Raw genomic sequence first — 19,657 nt, 5'->3', positions numbered from 1 at the left:
AATTTGAGGTTTTAGCACGCAGGGATACTTTCAGGGACACTGCGCTGTACTGGAACTGCTCACCTCTTTGAATGATTATTGCACTTAATGTTCTGTACCACTTACCGGCCCTTTAATTATATAGTGCTGAGATCCAATTTTTCATAGGTGTTTGCTCTGGCTCTCTAAATAGAGAGTTAGTTCTCTAAGGACAGGGATTATGATGTAACCTTCTAGATAATCCCCTCAGCATCTAGTACAGAATTTACTAAAGATTCACAATAAATACCTTTGAAGAGAGGAACGAATAAGCAAAAAACATAGCCAACTGAACAATTCTAATATTCAGTTTTATATCAATGGATGTTTGGAACTCATAAAGATGAAGAAGAGTACACAGAATAATGAATCTAGGGATAAGTATTAAAGGAAGAATAGAATCAAGGTATTTATTATTCCAATTGAAATAGGAACTTAAAGGTTCAAAGGGAGCTTTCTGGCTTGAATAAAAACTGGTAGGCTCTTAATAAAAGAATATGTTTCATCAAATACAGCATGTATTTTAAATGTAAAATCAAATTTAGGTTGACAGAACAAATTTATTTCCGTAGTTATTTTTCTCTTCTTTAGATGAATTTTGTAAAATCAAGTATGTCAATGAATTTCATTTAGTTTTATTTCTAGATAGGTGAATCCGAGCCTCGTTAAAGAAAACACATTTGTCATGAATATGACTCTAAATCCTGTGTATCCTCTAAAAGCATGCATTATTTTAGAGCACAAAAGAATTGACAAAGCAATGCCTAGAGTATTTCTATAAATGGTTTAATGGGATAGTGTGTTGAAGTGGAACATCTTGGTACACTCAAATGATTCCTTAAAGGCACCATTTTTAAAGAATTTAAGCTTCTATTTATCTGCAAGCCATGTCCTCTATCAGAAAAATTTTTTGACCAGGTTTCAAGTAAAGCCAATTTCAAACTACCAAAAAAAAAATACATATAAGTACAGGAAAATGATTACCTTAAAATGACACACTGTGGTATTAAATAAGAAATGTTAATCTTATTACAAAACTAGAATATTGGGGCAGCAACAAATATCTCAAATTTTAGGTGTTAAGCAAATCAAAGCCATGTAGGAAAATTTCCAGATCAAGGTATTTCTTCCATATATTATATTCTTGGCATTTTAAAGATTGCATCTTTCAGTTGCTTTCAGTTTGGTGTTCTTAGAAATAAAGTAGAGCAGGAGTGTTTTACACAAGATTAAAAACCAGAGGCAAGGGGAAAAAACAGTGCGAATTCCTGGTAAGTATGGAGATAGGAAGGGAAATTATTTTGAAATATTAAATATGATTCTGCTATCATTCATCTTATTTCATCAACCAATTAAATAGGAAATAAACACTCAGGAAAAGATCAGATTTTCAGTTGTCATAAGGTAAAAATATCCAAAACAGAAACATCATTTCAAGATGACATTATGTGAGTAGTACTTGATTTGAAAGCCATGATTTTTGGCAGACACTCAAGTTTCTTCTTTAAGGAAAACACTATCATTTATTTGTGCAATCACTGATGGAAGAGCTAAACTACTTATAAAACAGTGTATTGAAAGCAATGTGGGAGGAACTTGGAATGCGTTGAGGATTTACTCATGCAAACTTACTTCGCAAGAGGAGCCCGTGTATCCAGGCGGACACTGACAAACTTCCACAGCTGTGGCGAGGCTTCCGTCAGTAGGATAGGGCACTGCGGATTCAAGGCCCACCGAGCCTAACCTACAGTGGGAAGGAAAAGAGATGGTATGTAGCTTGAGGACTCCTAGCGAAATAAGAATGTAAACATAGGTAAATTGTTTGCGCTGAGAAAGACGGCCCACAAATATCCATAACTTATTCATTCCTTAAGTCTGTCCAGCGCAAAGTGCTTGCCAGCACTCCCACTCTCAAATGCTGAAAAGGTACGAGAATATTCCTGCTCACATCTTGGGTTCTGGATGTGTTTTGATTTCCTTTTTAGGGAGAGATAGTTTAAAATACCACAGCTGAAGGTGTTTTTAAAACAGAAAACATTCACATGACGGTTCGACTCACTTTAATATTTAAACTAGAAAAATCAAAAGAAGACAATATTAATTATCCAGCTCGAGCTTTTAAACTGGAAGGAAAGGGGTGCTTGGGTGGCTCAGTTGGTTAAGCTTCTGCCTTTGGCTCAGGTCATGATCCCGGGGTCCGGGAATGGAGTCTCACATCAGGCTCCCTGCTCAGCGGGAAGCCTGCTTCTCCCTCTGTCTGCTTCTCCCCCTGCTTGTGTTTCCTCTCTGGCTGTCTTTCTGTCAAATAAATAAAATTTTAAAAATAAATAAACAAATAAATTGGAAGGTAAGATGGAAGAAAAAAAGGAAGCTATTTTGACTTTTTTCTCAGAAACAATTCTGCACACTGATAGTTAAAGGTAAAAGTTTCTTTAAAAAAAAATTATGTTATATTAGTCACCATACAGTCAGTACATCATTAGTTTTTGATGTAGTGTTCCAAGATTCTCATTTGCATACAACTGGAGCACTGGGTGTTATATGCAAAGTGAAACTTTCACATGCTATTTTTCTTAAATTTGTTTTTGGCCTCAATTAAAGGCATTGTTCTCTGTATCTGTGGGTTTCATTTCATCAGCACTTCTGTATAATCCAGTGATTTTAGCAGAGTGATTTGGAGTCACTCATTATTTTAGGGAAAAGCTGGTTTGGCCAAATTGAAAAATGTCATTAGATTTGCTTTTTATTTATATATGTGGCATTTATATACATTATGTGTATATGTACTTCCCATATATATTTCCTTCCAAAAATATGAAAACTTAATATGAACTAACAATTTAAATAAATATTATTGTTGTCTTATTGGCTTTTTTCAATTTCTTTTTCATAAAAGAAATTTTAAAAGCTTCATTACTAACAACACAGACTCAGGAGTCAGACAGACCAAGACTCATATCCTGTCTCTGACATTTACCAGTCCTGTAGCCTAGAAAAAAATATTAATTTCTCTAGGTCTCAGTATTCTCCTCTATGTAATGAAGATTATATAAGAGTTCATACATCATAAGCTTGATTTAAAAATTAAATGAAATATAATGAATATATAATGAATGAATATAAGGTTCTTGATTTAACATATAACACATAGTAGGTAATTATTAAATAGTAGGCATTTTATTAACATTATTCTCATTGACTGTTGAGAGAGTATAGAAAATATCTACAGGAGTACTACAAGAAATACTACTTGAATCTCCAAATCTAGCTTTTTGCCATTTTAATATATTAAAACAAATTTTAAGTAAACTCCAAGGGTACAAAATTAATTGATGGCTATTGACTAGTGATAAGTATTATTTCTTAAAATGGTTGATAACCTCCCCAACACAACATTATGTGCCTTCCTTTAACCGTAAGAAAGATGTAACCAACTCTTGCATTTTCAGTTGCTTTCCAAAAGAGTGGTGGTAGATTTTTATTAATCAGGGATTCATGTTTATCAAGGAACTTCAGAGATTTGGAAATCTATGCTGTAATCAATCCAGACAACAAAGCTAATAGGCTCATTTAATGAATCTTTAAAAGTAACAACCTTTAACCAAATTGTAAACTTTTCAGCTAGTAAATTTCTAAAAATATTACTGTTTTGGGGCACCTGGCTGACTCAGTCAATAGAGCATGAGATTCTTAATCTCAGGGTTGTGACTTCAAGCCCCACGTTGGGCATGGAGTCTACTTAAAATTAAAAAAAAAAATACATTAAAGTATTTATTGTGTTTACTCTCGCTTTATTAATACCAGACACTTGATAGTACCTTGGAATGTATCTGACCTCAGACATAACCAAGAAGTTGAAAAGAAAAATCAAGGCAATTGGATGGGATCTTCTTGGGTGCTGAGTACTAACTGGCATCTTCTAAAGGTAAGAGACTTATCTTTAGCCACAGATTAATTCATTGAACACTACTTCTTCAATGCTTTCTTCTTTGGGGGTACAGTCTGGACAACCTAGTAGAAGGTCCTAAAATGTTAAGTGTTAAAAATCACTCTCTTACAATACTCAGATTATGTAGAGATTTTTAGGAAAATCCCTAAATGGTCATTTTCTAACCACCACCAAGTAAACTTGTACAAGAAGTATCACTGGCAATTCTTCTTTGTTTTTTTCCACTCGGGTGAAATTCATATAACATAAAATTAACCATTTTAACATGTTCATTTAGTACATTCATAATGTTGTATACCTATAACCTTCATTTGGTTCCAAGCATTTTCACCAGCCCATGGTAAAACCCTATACCTATTAAACAGTCACTTTCTATTCTGGCCTTTCTCCCAGCCCCTGGCAAACCACAAGTCTGCTTTCTGTCTCCATGGATTTAACATGGATAATTCTGGATATTTCATATAATTGGAGTCATACAATGCATGACCTTTTGTGTCTGGCTTCTCTCTGTTAGTATGTTTTCAAAGTTCATCCTTGTTGTAGCATGTATCAGGGTATCATTCCTTTTTATGGATGAGTAATATTCTACTGTATAAATACCACTCAACATAGGGTTTGAATTACTAAGGAGAGTACTTGCTTGTGTCAACATGAGCTTATGAGCTACTTCTCATAAAGACCCTGTTGTGTCATCTGTATACCTCACCAGATCATCTCAATACATGCTCAATACATTTTTGTTGGATGGATGAATGGATAGATGGATAGTGGATAGATGGATATAAGACTACATACACAAACATCATGCATGAATAGATGAATGGGTAGGTTAATGAATAGGTGAATGGAATGTAGTTGTATTATAAATACTAACTAACATACTCCCAAATAAATGATAGACTAAAGCCTAATATCAACCTTCCAGATAAATAAAGTCAGAGAAGTAAAAGACAAATTACTCGTTTGATCTGGCAAAAATAAATAAATGAATAGAAAAATGTTAGCGTTAGAACTTGAGGTCAGAGGTCAGAACACAACAGAACAAATTGTGACATCTTATTGTCTGCAATTAATGGACTGTCACAAGATTCACTTAGATTTCTGATCACTTTAATTTCAGAATTAGACGATTTCAGGATTGCTATACTAGTTTACTATCACATAAAGTACTGCCATAATTTACTAAACAGTAGACTGGTCAATTGTATATACAGTCCTAGGATTTTCAATAAAAAATTGAGTATTGGAATGTTTTAAAATAGAAAAGTGACTAATGGATTACTTTAAGGGAGAATTTAAAATATAACAAAACAAAAACAAAAATATTTCCAATGAATTGCCAAACTTCATTTCTTTTGAACAACAGATGTTCCTCTCCTTAATCTATGTAACCATTTTGAGCTATAAGAAATTTCAACATTCAAACATCTTTCCCAGCAATATCCCACATTAGCATTCACTGAGCAGACCCAATGTTCATCAGGTTCTGCTGTTGGTAAATGGGATTTTAATGTGTTTAACAGTTTTAAGTGTTACTCATAAAGAAGGCTGCAGGTTTTTTTCCCCTTCAATATGGACATGTTCTTTTCTTGATACCAGGCTGCATTCATTTAAATACATAATGCTGATAGGAATAAGGTACTAAATTTTAGAAGTGCATGGACTATCACAGATTTGTTAACTAAGTCACATGCTTTGGTTGGCTCTTTCCCTTTATTCTTATGACTTGGAAATATGGATAAGATGATGAAGAGAAAAGACACAATTACATAAGCTTGTACTGAAAATATTAGAATCATATCAGAAACATTATCCTGTTACTGACCTAAAGATTGTTCTCAGTATTTTTGTTTCACTATATTTCCACCAGAGTTAGATAGGTTAAGCTTAACTAAAATAATACTAACAGTAATATATAAAATAAATTATTCTTTGAAGCAATAAGAAACTATGATAATAAAACTCTTCTAAATAATTTTTTCCTATCCTTTTTTTTCTATTGAAGGTATCCATTTAATTCTACTTAAATAAATGTAACTTTGGGCGAGCCACCAGAGGAAGATTTTATTGCTGGTTCAGGTGCTTTACTCTATTTCATTTCTGTCAAAACCTAAGATGATGACTCAGAACTTCCCATAGTCTCTACCTTGTGGAAGTTCCATCAAGCACCACTCAGGGGGAACTGATAAATATTACTCCACTCTTAAAAAGGCAAAGAATCATTTAGTGGCCCAGGCAATGTCTGAGTGGGCCATCTGAATAAGACCTAGACATTCCTACCATCATTCTTAGCTCCCCATCAAGTAAGGGAAATAACTGACAGAATTGGATCACACTGAAGCCATTCATAGACATTATATTAAATGATAATATGATAATTCATCTCTTCCTTCTTAGCTCTACAAGTATATACTGCACACATTTCTAATGTAATATTTATTATACTACCGTAAATGCACATGTCTGCCTTCCATTCTGGAGTATGCCTTTTTTAAATTCAGTGATCATTTATCCACCATCATATCCTCTTTGCTTAGCTTAGAACAACCACATCATAATAATTACTGCTTACTGAGTGTCTGCCATAACGGGGCTTGACAGACATCTCATTTAACTATGAGTGAATGCAGTGTGGTAATTGTGTTATTGTCTGCATTTACAAATGAAGAATCTGAGACTCAGAGAAGGGTTGTGTCCAAGATAATACAGTTAGCCAACAGTGCAGCACCAAATCAAACCCAAGCATGACTACAAAACCAATGATCATCTTGTGACCCTACATTGTCTCCCAACATATTGCTAAATAGTGCGTCAGGTGTTTTTGGTACATGATTTTCTCACCTAGCCTTCAATCTTAAAAGTTAGACATTGCTTCTGCTATTATACAGAGGAGGAGACTGAGACTTATATATAAAAGGCACTGAGTAAATGCTGGCAGACTGAATGAATCTAATATTTACAGAATTGATTTGGCTGGTAGTCCAAGACAATAGCAAGGAAACACAGGTGGGTTTAAACCCCTTACCAAAAGCCCAACACCTAGTGAGTTGCATAATTTTATAAAAAATTTTAATGGCTTTATCAGTATAATTTCTTCAAAAAATGATACCTGTATCATTAATTTCAAAAGGTAGATGTGTTCTATGCATCCCTATCAACACTATTACTATAATCATCAAGAGGCTCCTTTATTTACAAGGGTTTTTCTAGATGATTTATTACATAAATTCTGTGTAATGTTTTTGGTACAACCACCCAACACACATTTACTCTAAAAAGTCATATGAAGATATCTTGCCTTGAAACAATTCTGAATTCACTTTCAAACAATAAAAACACATGAAGTGTGTCATGATAAAGTTATGATGGGGGTTCAATTATGCTCTGGTAACAACTCCATATTCTTAGTGACTTAACAGAAAACAAAAAATTTACTAGTGCAAAATCCTCCACAGTTCTGAGTGAATGATGGTTAAGGGCGGCTGACCTCTATATGCTGTCAATACTTCAGGTTATTTTATCTTCTGGTAGGTGCATAAGCTCCAGAGAGTCTCATACTAGCAATTCAATGCTTTTCATGTGTGTGTTTCAGGGGTGGGGGGAGGAAGGCAGCAGGGGGGACTCACTCCCACTCACGTACCATTGGCCAAACCAAGTCATATGACCATATCTATCCTCAGAGGTTAGGGAAATGTAATACTACGAAAGGAGTTGTTTGGATCTGGGTATTTACCCAAGGAAAACAAAAACACTAATTTAAAAAGATGTATATATCCTATGTTTATTACAGCATTATTTACTACAGTCAATATATGCAAACAACCTACGTGTCTAACAACAAATGGATGGATAAAGAAGATGTGGCAATATATACACAATGGAATAGTACTCAGCCACAACAAATAATGTGATCTTACCATTTGTTACAGCATAGAAAGCCCAAGGGGGTATTATGCTAAGTGAAAAAAGTCAGACGGAGTAAGATAAATATCATATAATTTCACTTATATGTGGAATCTGCAACACAGAGCAAAGGGACAAATAAACAAATGACAACAACAAAGATGGAAACTGGCTCATAAATACAGAGCACCAATAGGTGATTGCCAGAGTGGAGGGAAGTAGGGGATAGGCAAAGTAAGTGAAGGGAACCGAGGTACAAACTTCTGGTTATAACATAAATAGGTCATGGGGATGAAAAGTATAGCATCGGGAATATGGTCAATATGATTGCAATCAGGTTGTATGGTGAGAGATGATAACTACACTTAACGTGAACATTTTGTAATGTATATCATTGCTGAATCACTATGTCATACAACTGAAACTAATGATAATATATGTCAACTATACTTCAATGAAGATTTTAAAAGTAAGTAAGTAAATAATAAAATAAAATAAAAAGGGAGGGAATTGGAAATTTTGATGAATTGAACTAATGTCTGCTATAAAGTAAAAGAAAAAAAAACACACAACAACACAGAGCTAACACCTGAGATATTTAAGAAAAGCTGAACAGATTCCTTGGCTTGAGTTAAATATCAAGGGTGCTACTAAAGCTAACGTTTAGACAATTTAGAGGAGAAAGATGTATGATTTGGTTAGGTTAATTTCTATTTCTAACAGAAGGATGAAATTTTTCTGTTTTTATCCTCATCTTACCAATGAGGGCAAGGAGAAAGAAATCAATTAATTTTATTGTATGAGCCTCTCAGCATTCTGGAAAAGGATGACAGTAAAAATTGTCCCCATTTTGGAGCTATCACTATGTGCTTTATTCTCCATGTCTCCAAAGTCTTAATGGTACTTGGAGAAAATGGTACTGCTTTGCAGTGACTAAGGTCAGATAGAAATGCTTCCAATTTGTGCGCCTATTCGCCATTAGCAAAATGCTTTTGCAGCCCTCTAATTCTATTCTCCTGGTGACCTTTGGAAGTTGGCAAGGCAATTGTCCTCCTCTGTATTTCACAGACGAGGTGATTGAAATTCAAAGAGGTCAAAGCTACACTTATGTTTACAACTATTAAATAGCTGAATTGAAAACACAAGTCAAAATCCTGACCCACAGGCTAGTTCTCCTTCAACTATTCATCTGCATCTAACCACACAGCTGGAGGAAGGGAAGTCCCCTGTGCTGAGAACTACCAGAGAAATAAATCTTCCTTAAATACCACAAAAATACCAAGTTTTGTGGAGATGGCTTCAATTTACCTGTGCTTACATACAAACTGGATGCCAGGTCTGAAGCCTACTGTGCAAGACAAGTTGAAATCAATTCAAGTGATGTTTCACAAATATGACTCAATCCACTTGGAGATCAGAGATAAACAAAATATAACAAGTTCATGGAGTGGGGATTTAGGCTGACTGTTTACCTGAAATGGGTAGGCATTTCAAATCTGACCTTGGGTTTTCCTTCTAGAAGGACAGTGCTTTAGGTAACGTAGGCTGCAGAAAGCAACCACCCACTTGGATTAACTCCAGTGTTGTTCCCATACCCTTGCTCCGTGAACATGCCACTCATACATGGGAACACTTTGCAAGGCTTCAAATGAAGGTGATGATTTTGATCGGTAAACACGGAAATTACCTGATATAAATCAGGAGGAAATGCCTTTGGATAACTAGTCTGAGAAGCAAGGCTGACAAAAATAAATAAGCCCCCTAGCTGCTTTTTGTCAATTTGGTTGTCATTCACATTGAAAGCCAGAGGACTCATCCCTCTGTACTGTTTAAACATCATGACAATCTCTATTTACTAAATGGGAGAAAACATAATTAATTCCTAAGTGCTGCTTCACATCTTCATGGCATTTTAACCCAGCTTCCAGCAGAATTGCCTATGCAAAAGAGGTACACTGTTTGACAATAGTTCTGTTTATGAATCTGCAGTCTTCTCCTTTGGGAGATGTTAATGATGATTACACTTAGTTGAAATGGTACAAGTGAAAGACAAACTAGGCAGCAGCACGAGCAAATGATGGGAGTGGGGGAGCATCAGTATTAAAAGCAAAAAACAAAAAACAGACCCTCCCGTAGGTAAACCAGTATTGGAGACATTCCTTTGATTCTGATTACGTCATGTTGTCGTTTCGGGTCATGTTTCATCATCTAACTCAATCTCATTTGGGGGGAAGTTGGCATGCTATCTTGTGTGTATTCTGGAAAAAAGCTCATTCAGACATAGTTGAAGTTCACAGTTCATTGGACAAATACATCACTGTTTTTAAAATGAAAAGCATAGCAGCCTACAGTCAGTCGGATATGAGCATGTTTGGTTCCAGTCAGACGTTCTCTCTTTAAAGAAAAGAATGGAAAACAACCAATTCCAGTTAATGAGCACTTTCCATAATTACCACATATAATTTTCACAACGACCCTGAAAGGTAGACACTGTAATCTCCACTTTACACTTGAAGGAACCAAGTTTCCGCAAGGACCAATCACTTGCCAAAGGTCACACATAAAATAAGCAATTGAGCTCACTGAATTCCTAGTTAGGTTGGCTCCAAAGCTCATACTCGTTCCTTTACATCACACAGCCATCCCAGCCTTTTATAAAGAGACTTGTGATTATTTAGAGGAAAGTGTTTAAATTTCTTATTACAAAATATATACTATTAAGCTAGATACATGTTAATCAATGCATGGAAGAAAATACTTTACAAACTACTTTCTGAATATGACTACCCTGGAGTTATACATCTTTAGTTTCCCACAATCTGAGTCATCATAATGGAGATTTTAATTTCCAGTATAGAATTTCTCAGAAGGCGGATTATTTTTCACAACACTCTCTGGCCAAACTGTGAAGGAATTGTCAATACTAGAAAAGACACATTCTAAAAACACATTCCTTCTGAGTATTTCAATTTTAAAGTTTTACTAGAAATACTTCTCAGAAAACTAGTGCTCGACTCTTATCTACTATCTGAAGGAAACCTACAGATCTTCAAAGTCACTCTTCTACCGCAGGCCTGTTTGGTCCAAAGGAATTGTGCCAACACTGGGAAATGTAGTTCTTGAGTTTACCTGAAGATGGCATCCATCCCAAGGCTGTACGTGATTTGTATGAGGACTCTCTTCAAATTTGCAAGCACAGTCATCAACTCTCTTCTACTGACTGGGAAATTTGTGCCATGAATGGTAAACAATTCTTCTTTAAGTGACAATATATGAGTATGTTCTTCATACGGTTGCAGATACACCTCATCTTGGGCTGTGCTGATTCTCAAGTCATTTCCCTAAAGGGAAAAAGAAAGTACAAAAGGGCAAAAGTGTGAAAGGTTTAAAGGGTAAAGAGTATGCATATTTGGATTTGCCACTTAGTGAATTATCCTCAGTAGATTTTTAATTCCAGCTTGGCTTTCCTTTCATTCAGTATATTTCTGGCATACTTGAAAGTAAGAGAAGGCAAATTAACTGTTAGCCTTAACCAGATGAAGGACTAAATATAAGATTTGTTATGCATGACCTTGCTTCCACCATTAACTGAAAGATTCTTGGCAATTCATACATAAACGTGTGATTACCAATACCTTGATTTTATGCAAGTGCACAGTAACTGCATATTTCAAATATATTATTTTATGGTGACTGTGGGTTGTATAGAAAAATAGGGAAGAAAACTTACCACAGTGTAGTGTCATAAGCTTTCATTTGAAAGAACTTTTCTCTATGGGAAAACAAAAACAAACCTGAAAAACTCTGGACTCTAGTGTTCCCAAGAAGATAATGCATCCTTACAGGGAATGTATGGACTGACCTATGACATTTAGGTTATCCTTCTTCTCTGAGTTCATTTATACTAATAATATAGAACTTCACAACATTTTACATTTAGAGAATCCCTTTTATCTTGAAGGAATTCCTAGACACACTTCTAGTTTCATAGACACACACACATGCATACATATATGTGTAGTAATATGTATCACCCAGATCTCTTCACCTAATATTGGAAATATGTATGTTAGGGGAAGAATTCTGTCACTGATTTACATGCATGAAATGTTCAAGGCAAAGAACAACAAGGCATGGTACTAAATCAACATCAATCCATTTGGAATCACAAATGTGCATGCAAGTGTGTGCCTTTGAGACTGTGTAAGTGTTGGAGGAAGAGTATGAGAAAAGGGGCAGAGAGCCTCTAAGATATCTTTAGGCCTTCAGCATTTTGAAATTGTTGATGGCCCCCAAATCCTGAAAGCATTTCTCCTATGTCTTTCTTATCTAAATTAAGTTTTGAAGTCAAGATTTAACTATACCTAAATAAACAAGTTTCTTTCTCCATGTGCCTCTGCCTAATATAAACAAGAAGTAGACCATAAAACCTATTTGGAAGCAAGGAAAGATGGAAAAAATTGAACTATGTAAATCAGCATTTGCCTAAACACTTCATCATACTTATAATCTTGGGAATATGGTCAGTATGTTTTTATTTTAAATTCTAAGTCTGGTTTGAGGGTCTACTTTATCATTGGAACCTAATGAATATGCTCAGTCTTTTAGATATATCTCAGGGTGAAACATAACATGGGCATAAAAAAATTTCCCAAGATAAAATATTCCCTAAGTCACATGTAAATTAATGTCAAAACCAATCAGGTAAGGAATAACTTAAGAGTGTGAAACAGTTGAACATAAATGATCTGCTCCATACTCTACCTCTAAGATAACCACAATCTGGAGTACACGTTCTATATCTTCTTCTTGTTCTTCAAAGTCATATGATATGGTAAATGTCAATTGTCCTCCAGCTGCTGTAAGCTACAACAGAGGAGATACGTAATCATTACAAGATAGGAGATGGGCTATTAACTCATATTTTACTTATTATTTTAAAATCATTTTATTGTTCTAGAGGGTAGGATTTGGAAGAAACAGAAATTACAAGAGTGCAGAGTGAGAATGATAGACATTTCTTTAGCAGTAACCTTTATACGAACCTTACCCATCAACAGCAAGCCTGACATAAATATAAATTCATGTATTGTTTTTCCCAGTATTGCAGGCTTGCTGAAATAGGTTAAGCTCCATGAAACCAAACACAGCCCCTCCTGTCATTTTCCTCATCTATAACTTAAGCTTTACAATTCCCAAGCAGAGAAGGATCTTTGTCAAAATTGGGAGATTTCTACCCATCCCTGAGGGTCACTCACTTTCTGTTGGTATGAACACTTTCAACAAAGACATCACTTCATTTGACAGTGACTTTCCATAGACTATAAGCTAAACTTGGAAATGTTGTGGGTCAGAGCAAAATAAAAGAGTAGCAGCAAATTTTATATTATGATTCAATTCAATCAAAACTCCCAAAGAAGGTACACTTTTCCCTGTGCAATCAAATATACTTTGTTGGAATGAATGTTATTATCCCTTTTCATTAGACAAACTTCTTTTCTTCCACTATGCATGCCAAGTCCCATATAATGGGTGCTTGAGATTTACATCTTTGACATTGACAGTAACCTTGCAGAAAGGGAAAAAAAAAAAAAGAAGGAGAGCAAGATCATTTATAGGACAGGAATCAACACTGGAGCTTGAGTGACAGATTCGATGCAAATACTGCAGTCCTTTTTAAAAAATTCCACTCCAGCATTGTAAATAAAGACATTCATAAAACAAAGCTGATGATTTGTATTCTGCTGTTTCCTCCACGCTGACACACAGAGCCCCAGCTCCACAGCCGTTGGCTCTCCACGGCCTCTTCCTGCGGACCCTGACCACAAAGCAATTCCCGGCGATGCACGGGATGGAGGAGGAGGAACCTGGATTCCTCTCAGAGTTGTTCCGTGGGGAATGGCTTAATAAACATAACTTGCCATGGCTGATTAAACAGGGTTTCCAAATTGCAGCTCTGCAATGTCTTCTAAGAGCTCATTACATGGAGCTCTAGTAGGAACTGGTATTCAGAAAACTTTTATTCCCCTGTTCCACTGAGAAATAGCACTCCTCTAATGTCTTTTCATATATAAAATAATAAATACCTGCCTGGACTATAGCACTTGGCAGTCTTGTGAGTAATGAAGGGTGAATCTATGTAAAAGGTTTTTGGTTCTATTAAGATAAGCATCCTAAATATTACCTTGCATACTTGTTCAAAATCAGCCAGACCATTTTCTCAAGGAGAAGAGTCTAGACAGGCAGCAGGAAAGAATGCTTTATAGATTTCAAAGGCTGAACTATTTAGAATTTTCTTCATTTACAAAAATATTTTGTAGGACCTAGGGTTGGAGTTTGGAAAAAACACCAGGATGTAGATTTATAATGTTGCAAAAACTTTTGAGCTTCCAAATATATTTTGATCATTTAAAATTTGGACAACATTTATTTATTTATTTATTTATTTGGGGGAATGTGTTTCCCTAAAAGGAAAAAAGATCAATTTTAATTCATAATTTCTTAATTTAAAATTACACAAATGTGGGGAACTCAGAATGAAAGGTAATGCCTATTCTGCTTGTAAGCGCCGAAGCGAGTGTAATTTGAATATCCAAGCTTTTTTTTTTTTAAAGATTTATTTATTTATTTGAGAGAAAGCACAAAAGCATGCATGCACATGCACAAGGGAGGGATAGATGGAGAGGAAGAGAGAGAATCTCAGGGGATTCTGCATTGAGCTTAGTGGACTGGGGACTTGATCCCATGACCCTGAGATCATGACCTGAGCCAAAATCAAGAGTCAGACATAAAACCAACTGAGATATCCAGGAGCCCCAGAATATCCAAGCTTTTAAGACTTTAGATGAAATAGAAAAATGTTTGATTTGTTACAACATTTCATTTGTTTATGTTGTTTCTATACCTACTCATAATAATTATAAAGTTAAATAACATAAAATAATGGGGGAGGAATGAGGATGGAAATGGGAAAAAGAAACAAATACAGAAAAAGGGCCCTTCAGCAGGTCAATCATAATATAAAACAAGAACTAAGGAGTAGAATTAATTCAACCTGTTCTTCTGAGGGCTTATGATAATAATAGTAATAAAAATGAAAACTTGACTTTTCACTCACATTTCATAAAGCAAATTTTCCCCAACTCTTCCATGTATCTTTGATACCTATACTTCGGTACTGTTAGAACCAGTTTTGAATCATCTAAAAATCTGCATGAGTGAATCCATTTTCCTTCCACCTAAGTTATGTGGAAGCAGACCATTTTAAAAAGATGTATGATGATGTAATAAGCTTTGATTTTTTCTCCGAGTCACAAATATCAATTTCCATAGTATTAGAATCATTGTCTTTTTCATTCACCTTAAAGCTATATATCTATGGCCATTTCTTTTTCTTTTGTTTAAGATATTTATTTATTTATTTGAGAGAGAATGAAAGCACCAGCAGGAGGGAGGATTGATCAGTGGGCGAGGGATAAGCAGACTCACCGCTGAGCAGGGAGCCCAATGCAGAGACTCAGTTCCAGGACCCTGGGATCATGTCCTGAGCCAAACGTAGATGCTTAACCAACTGAGCCACCCTGGCATATGGCCATTTCTATATGGCAGCTTAGTCAACTCCTTATTTAAGTTGTTTTCAAAAAGGATTGCTTAAGATGCCATCCCACAGTTTAGAAGTTGTCTTTCCCAACAAGTACACACCATTATATGAAAGTCTTTGTAATGAGTCAACTATAAGACAGCATCTTCTTTTCTGAGATTTTGGGAAAAACCTGTGAGACTATTCAGAGTATAAACTGTCCTTTCCTATAGCTTTGGATGAAGAAGTGTCTGCCTCTTCTCCATCTATCCACCACTCCACATTACAAATGTCACCTTCACTTGGCTCTTCCATGTCCTTGCTTTCTCACTTTCCTATAATCCCTTTGTTATCCCAATCTTCAATCTCTCCATCAAATCCAATGTACACAGAGCTGCCAATCATCAACCAACTTTATTGTCCCTCCTAAGTATTATCTATGATCTATGGTTATTTATTATTTTCACTCTCAAACTCAGATATAGGATATTGCATTCATTTTCTTTATTCTTACCCTTCCAACCTTTCTTATTTTTCCTACTGCATCCTTTCACCCCTAGTACTCCATTAAAAGAGTTTCTTGAAAGGTCATTATCAGCTCTATCTAGCAACCACTAATGGACCTTTGGTTCAGTTTTAGTATTTATTTGTATGTGGCATGTAATGGCTCTTAAAATTCTCAACTCCTTTGTCTTCTATTGCACCAAACTTCTGTGATACCCATTCCTCTGACTTGGTTATATCACTGTCTCATTTGTAGATACATTTTTCTTTCTAATTCTATACTCCATGTATGGATGTCTCCAAGACTCTTACTCTTTTGGTTACTGTTTCTTATTGACTATTTTTTCCTCTGGTGGATTTTTAAGATTTTATTTATTTATTTGAGAGAGAGAGAGAAAGAGGCAGAAGAGAGCACAAGCAGGCAGGGAACAACAGGCAGATGGAGAAGTGGACTGGGAGCCCGACCTGGGACTCTATCCCAAGACCCAGAGATCATGACCTGAGCGGAAGGCAGACGCTTAACCAGCTGAGCCACCCAGGCGCTCCCTCCATTGGATTTAACTATGTTTATACCTGGTTCCTCAATCTGTATCTTCTATCCTGTGCTGTGCTGTGTGTCTGTGTTAGTTTACTCAGGCTCCCATAATAAAACACCGACTGGGTCCTTAAACAACAGAAATCTGAGATCAAGGTGTCAGCAGAAGTGGTTTCGTCTGTAGTCTCTCCTCTTGGCTTGTAGATGGCCATCCTTACCCTGTGTCCTCAGGGTTCTTATTTGTGTTCATCTGTGTTCTAATTCCTTCTTTTTAAAAGGACACCAGTCATACTGAATTGTACCCACCCTAACTACCTAATTTCAATTTATTTTTATTTAATTTTTTTTAAAGATTTTTATTTTATTTATTTGACAGACAGAGATCACAAGTAGGCAGAGAGGCAGGCAGAGAGAGAGAGGAGGAGGAAGCAGGCTCTCCGCTGAGCAGAAAGCCCGATGCAGGGATCGATCCCACGACCCTGGGATCATGACCTGAGCTGAAGGCAGAGGCTTTAACCCACTGAGCTACCAGGCGCCCCACCTCATTTCAATTTAATTCCCTCTTTAAAAATCCTTTCTCCAAATAGTCACATCCTAAGATTCTGAGGGTTAGGACATCCACATATGAATTCAGGGGCAGTTATACAGTTCAGCCTATAGCAGTTTTATACTGAGTGATTTTTTAATAATGTCTCAAACACTCAACATACCCAGTTAATCTTATTATCTGGATCTTTCCAGAAAACAAACTTGATTATTTTCCCAACTTCCATGATTGGGTCAGGTCAATTGTTTTTTTTTCTCTATTTCAAATTAGAAACCATAGGTACAACATAATATTGTTTTCTCTGTGTTATTTGTATCAAATTAGTCTCAATCTTATTCTAGGGAAATATTTCTTGTCTAACTTTCTATTTTCACTACTACATCACAGTTAGTAATGAAAGTAGTCACCAAGTGTTTGAATTCAATTCTCTGACCTCACTCATTACTTCTGTTATTGCCTCCCCTAATGAAGGACCTCTAGTGGTCCTGGGACCACTTCATTCAAGTTTCTACATTTCGTTCAAGTTTCTACAGAGTTTTAATACTCTCTAGGATCTATCTAGCCCCTTTTCACAAGCTTTGCACAGAGGTGGCCCACTGCACTGCAGTAAACTCACAAAGGCACTGTGGGATACTGTCAATATTTAAAGGAAACATAAGCAATACTATGTATCTGTTGGATACCACATAAACAACTAGCTTGAGGTACTTCACAGTTTTAACATGGGAAAACTTTATATTCCTTTCAGTGATATTCTCAAAACGTCAAGCTCTGTTTTTGCACTTTCAGCCATTCTGTATCTTTGTCAAGGGAAGTCTTCAGTGGATGCTGTGATAAAAACCAAATATTGCACAAAAATCAATGCGAAACAGGAATTAAAGGTGGCAAACTCGTTCTAGGTTTAAGAAGTTGTGTATTACCCAGTGGGCACACAAATCCCCTTTAGTAAGTCATCCTATTTATTTATGGGGGAAAAATTATTATATTGCTTGAACTTGTGTGCATTATCTTTTTAGGTGGTTGTTCAGTTGTTAAAATGCAAATATTTGTTAAGTTTTTTGGCCCTCGCTACTGTGGCATATTCAATTGGTCTAGGAGACACTGCAAAACAACAACAACAATAACAAAACAAAGATAGTAAGAGTACCGTACCACAAATTGAAGTTTTGGGACTTCCGACTTAGCCCCTGTTTGTATCTACCCATTCTCCTACTTTGATTTGCTTCAACTCATTTTCCTGCTGAAATTCTCACTCCAACAGCTCTCTGACTATTCAAATGCTGCTTTTCTTGGGGCACCTGGGTGGCTCAGTGGGTTAAGCTTCTGCCTTCAGCTCAGGTCATGATACCAGTGTCCTGGGATCAAGCCCCACATCGGGCTCTCTGCTCCGCAGGGAGCCTGCTTCCCTCTCTCACTCTCTGCCTGCCTCTCTGCCTACTTGTGATCTCTGACTGTCAAATAAATAAATAAAATCTTAAAAAGAAAATGCTGCTTTTCTTTCTCTGGTTGGCTTGTGTCCCACTGGTCAGAAGACTGAGGAGGAAAAAAGGGTTTCTTGGTGGTATTCTCAAAGACTCAGGGGCAACCACAGCAAATAAGAGAGCTAAAAGACTCTAGAACAGAGACAGCTCTGCATCAACTGTATCATCCATTAATGCTGGAGAATGCATTCTAACTACACGTCCCACGACATTGGTAAGTTACATGCACCATGTATAACTTCAATTTTCCACAATTTTAGACTCTGTAAACTCAACTTATAAATTTTATCTTTGAGAATTTCAAATTCATCCATTTTGGGGACAACACTAGAGCACTGCTTGTATTGCCAATAGAACATTTCATTTTCTCTCGCTACTGAGGAACAAAACTGCCACTCTTCTATTGGCCAGAGAAATACAGTTTTCCACAGACAAAAGTAAGTGTAATTCCAGCTTACATTTAGAAATTCTTCCGTTTACTGGATAGATTATATCTATCAGAGATGAAAGTTGTGTTCCTTTTCAATACAAAGAGAAAGTGAATTTAATGAGAATAGTTCACTTCATGAAGGTCTCCAAAGACCTAGTATTGTGTTTTTTTGTTCTGGGGGGTTTTTTGCTTTGTTTTTGTTTTTGTTTTTTTGCCTTTCTTTATATCCATTAAGCAAAATTCTCTTCAAGAAGATTCAGTTATCAAATTGAGAGGCACTGCAAGGAAAAGGAGTCATTCACTCCCAGCGATGGTTAATTCTAAGCCCTTCACTCTCCTGATCCTCAAATTCACCCCATTAAGAAAAGAGCAACATAAGTAGCTGTTTCCTACGAGTACCTGTTTTAATTCTACCTTCAGGGGAAAGAAACAGCTTGTTTGCAAGTAACATTACAGTTACTATGCGATATATAACCTAATGTCACACATAATAATGTAGTGTGCATGCAGCACATTGCATTAAAGATTTAATGAGGCAGGAAAGTTCTCCCTCATGAGTGGAAAAAGCTAAAGGTAATTCATAAAGCAAAGCTTTATATCAGTATTTAGTATTAGGCTACCTGTGTTGTAGCCTCCCCTACCCCCAATCTCAAGAAATATGAATTGAAGGGTGAAGGGTGGATGATCTATGGTGGACACTATATATGGGGG

At 36.1% G+C, this 19,657-nt stretch overlaps 1 protein-coding gene across 1 annotated transcript in view; it reads right to left on the bottom strand.

Moving 5' to 3' along the window:
- LAMA2 (laminin subunit alpha 2) overlaps window positions 1–19,657 on the bottom strand; it is a 672,905-nt gene that overhangs the window by 287,570 nt on the left and 365,678 nt on the right. Inside the window, 3 exon segments of the mRNA XM_047732179.1 lie at window positions 1,651–1,762; window positions 11,000–11,211; window positions 12,635–12,736. Coding sequence (XP_047588135.1) covers window positions 1,651–1,762; window positions 11,000–11,211; window positions 12,635–12,736 — 426 coding nt within the window.

The sequence above is a fragment of the Lutra lutra genome, chromosome 6, assembly GCF_902655055.1.
Source record: "Lutra lutra chromosome 6, mLutLut1.2, whole genome shotgun sequence".
In the NCBI taxonomy this organism is placed as follows: domain Eukaryota; kingdom Metazoa; phylum Chordata; class Mammalia; order Carnivora; family Mustelidae; genus Lutra; species Lutra lutra.
This window is presented reverse-complemented; position numbering and strand designations above follow the sequence as displayed.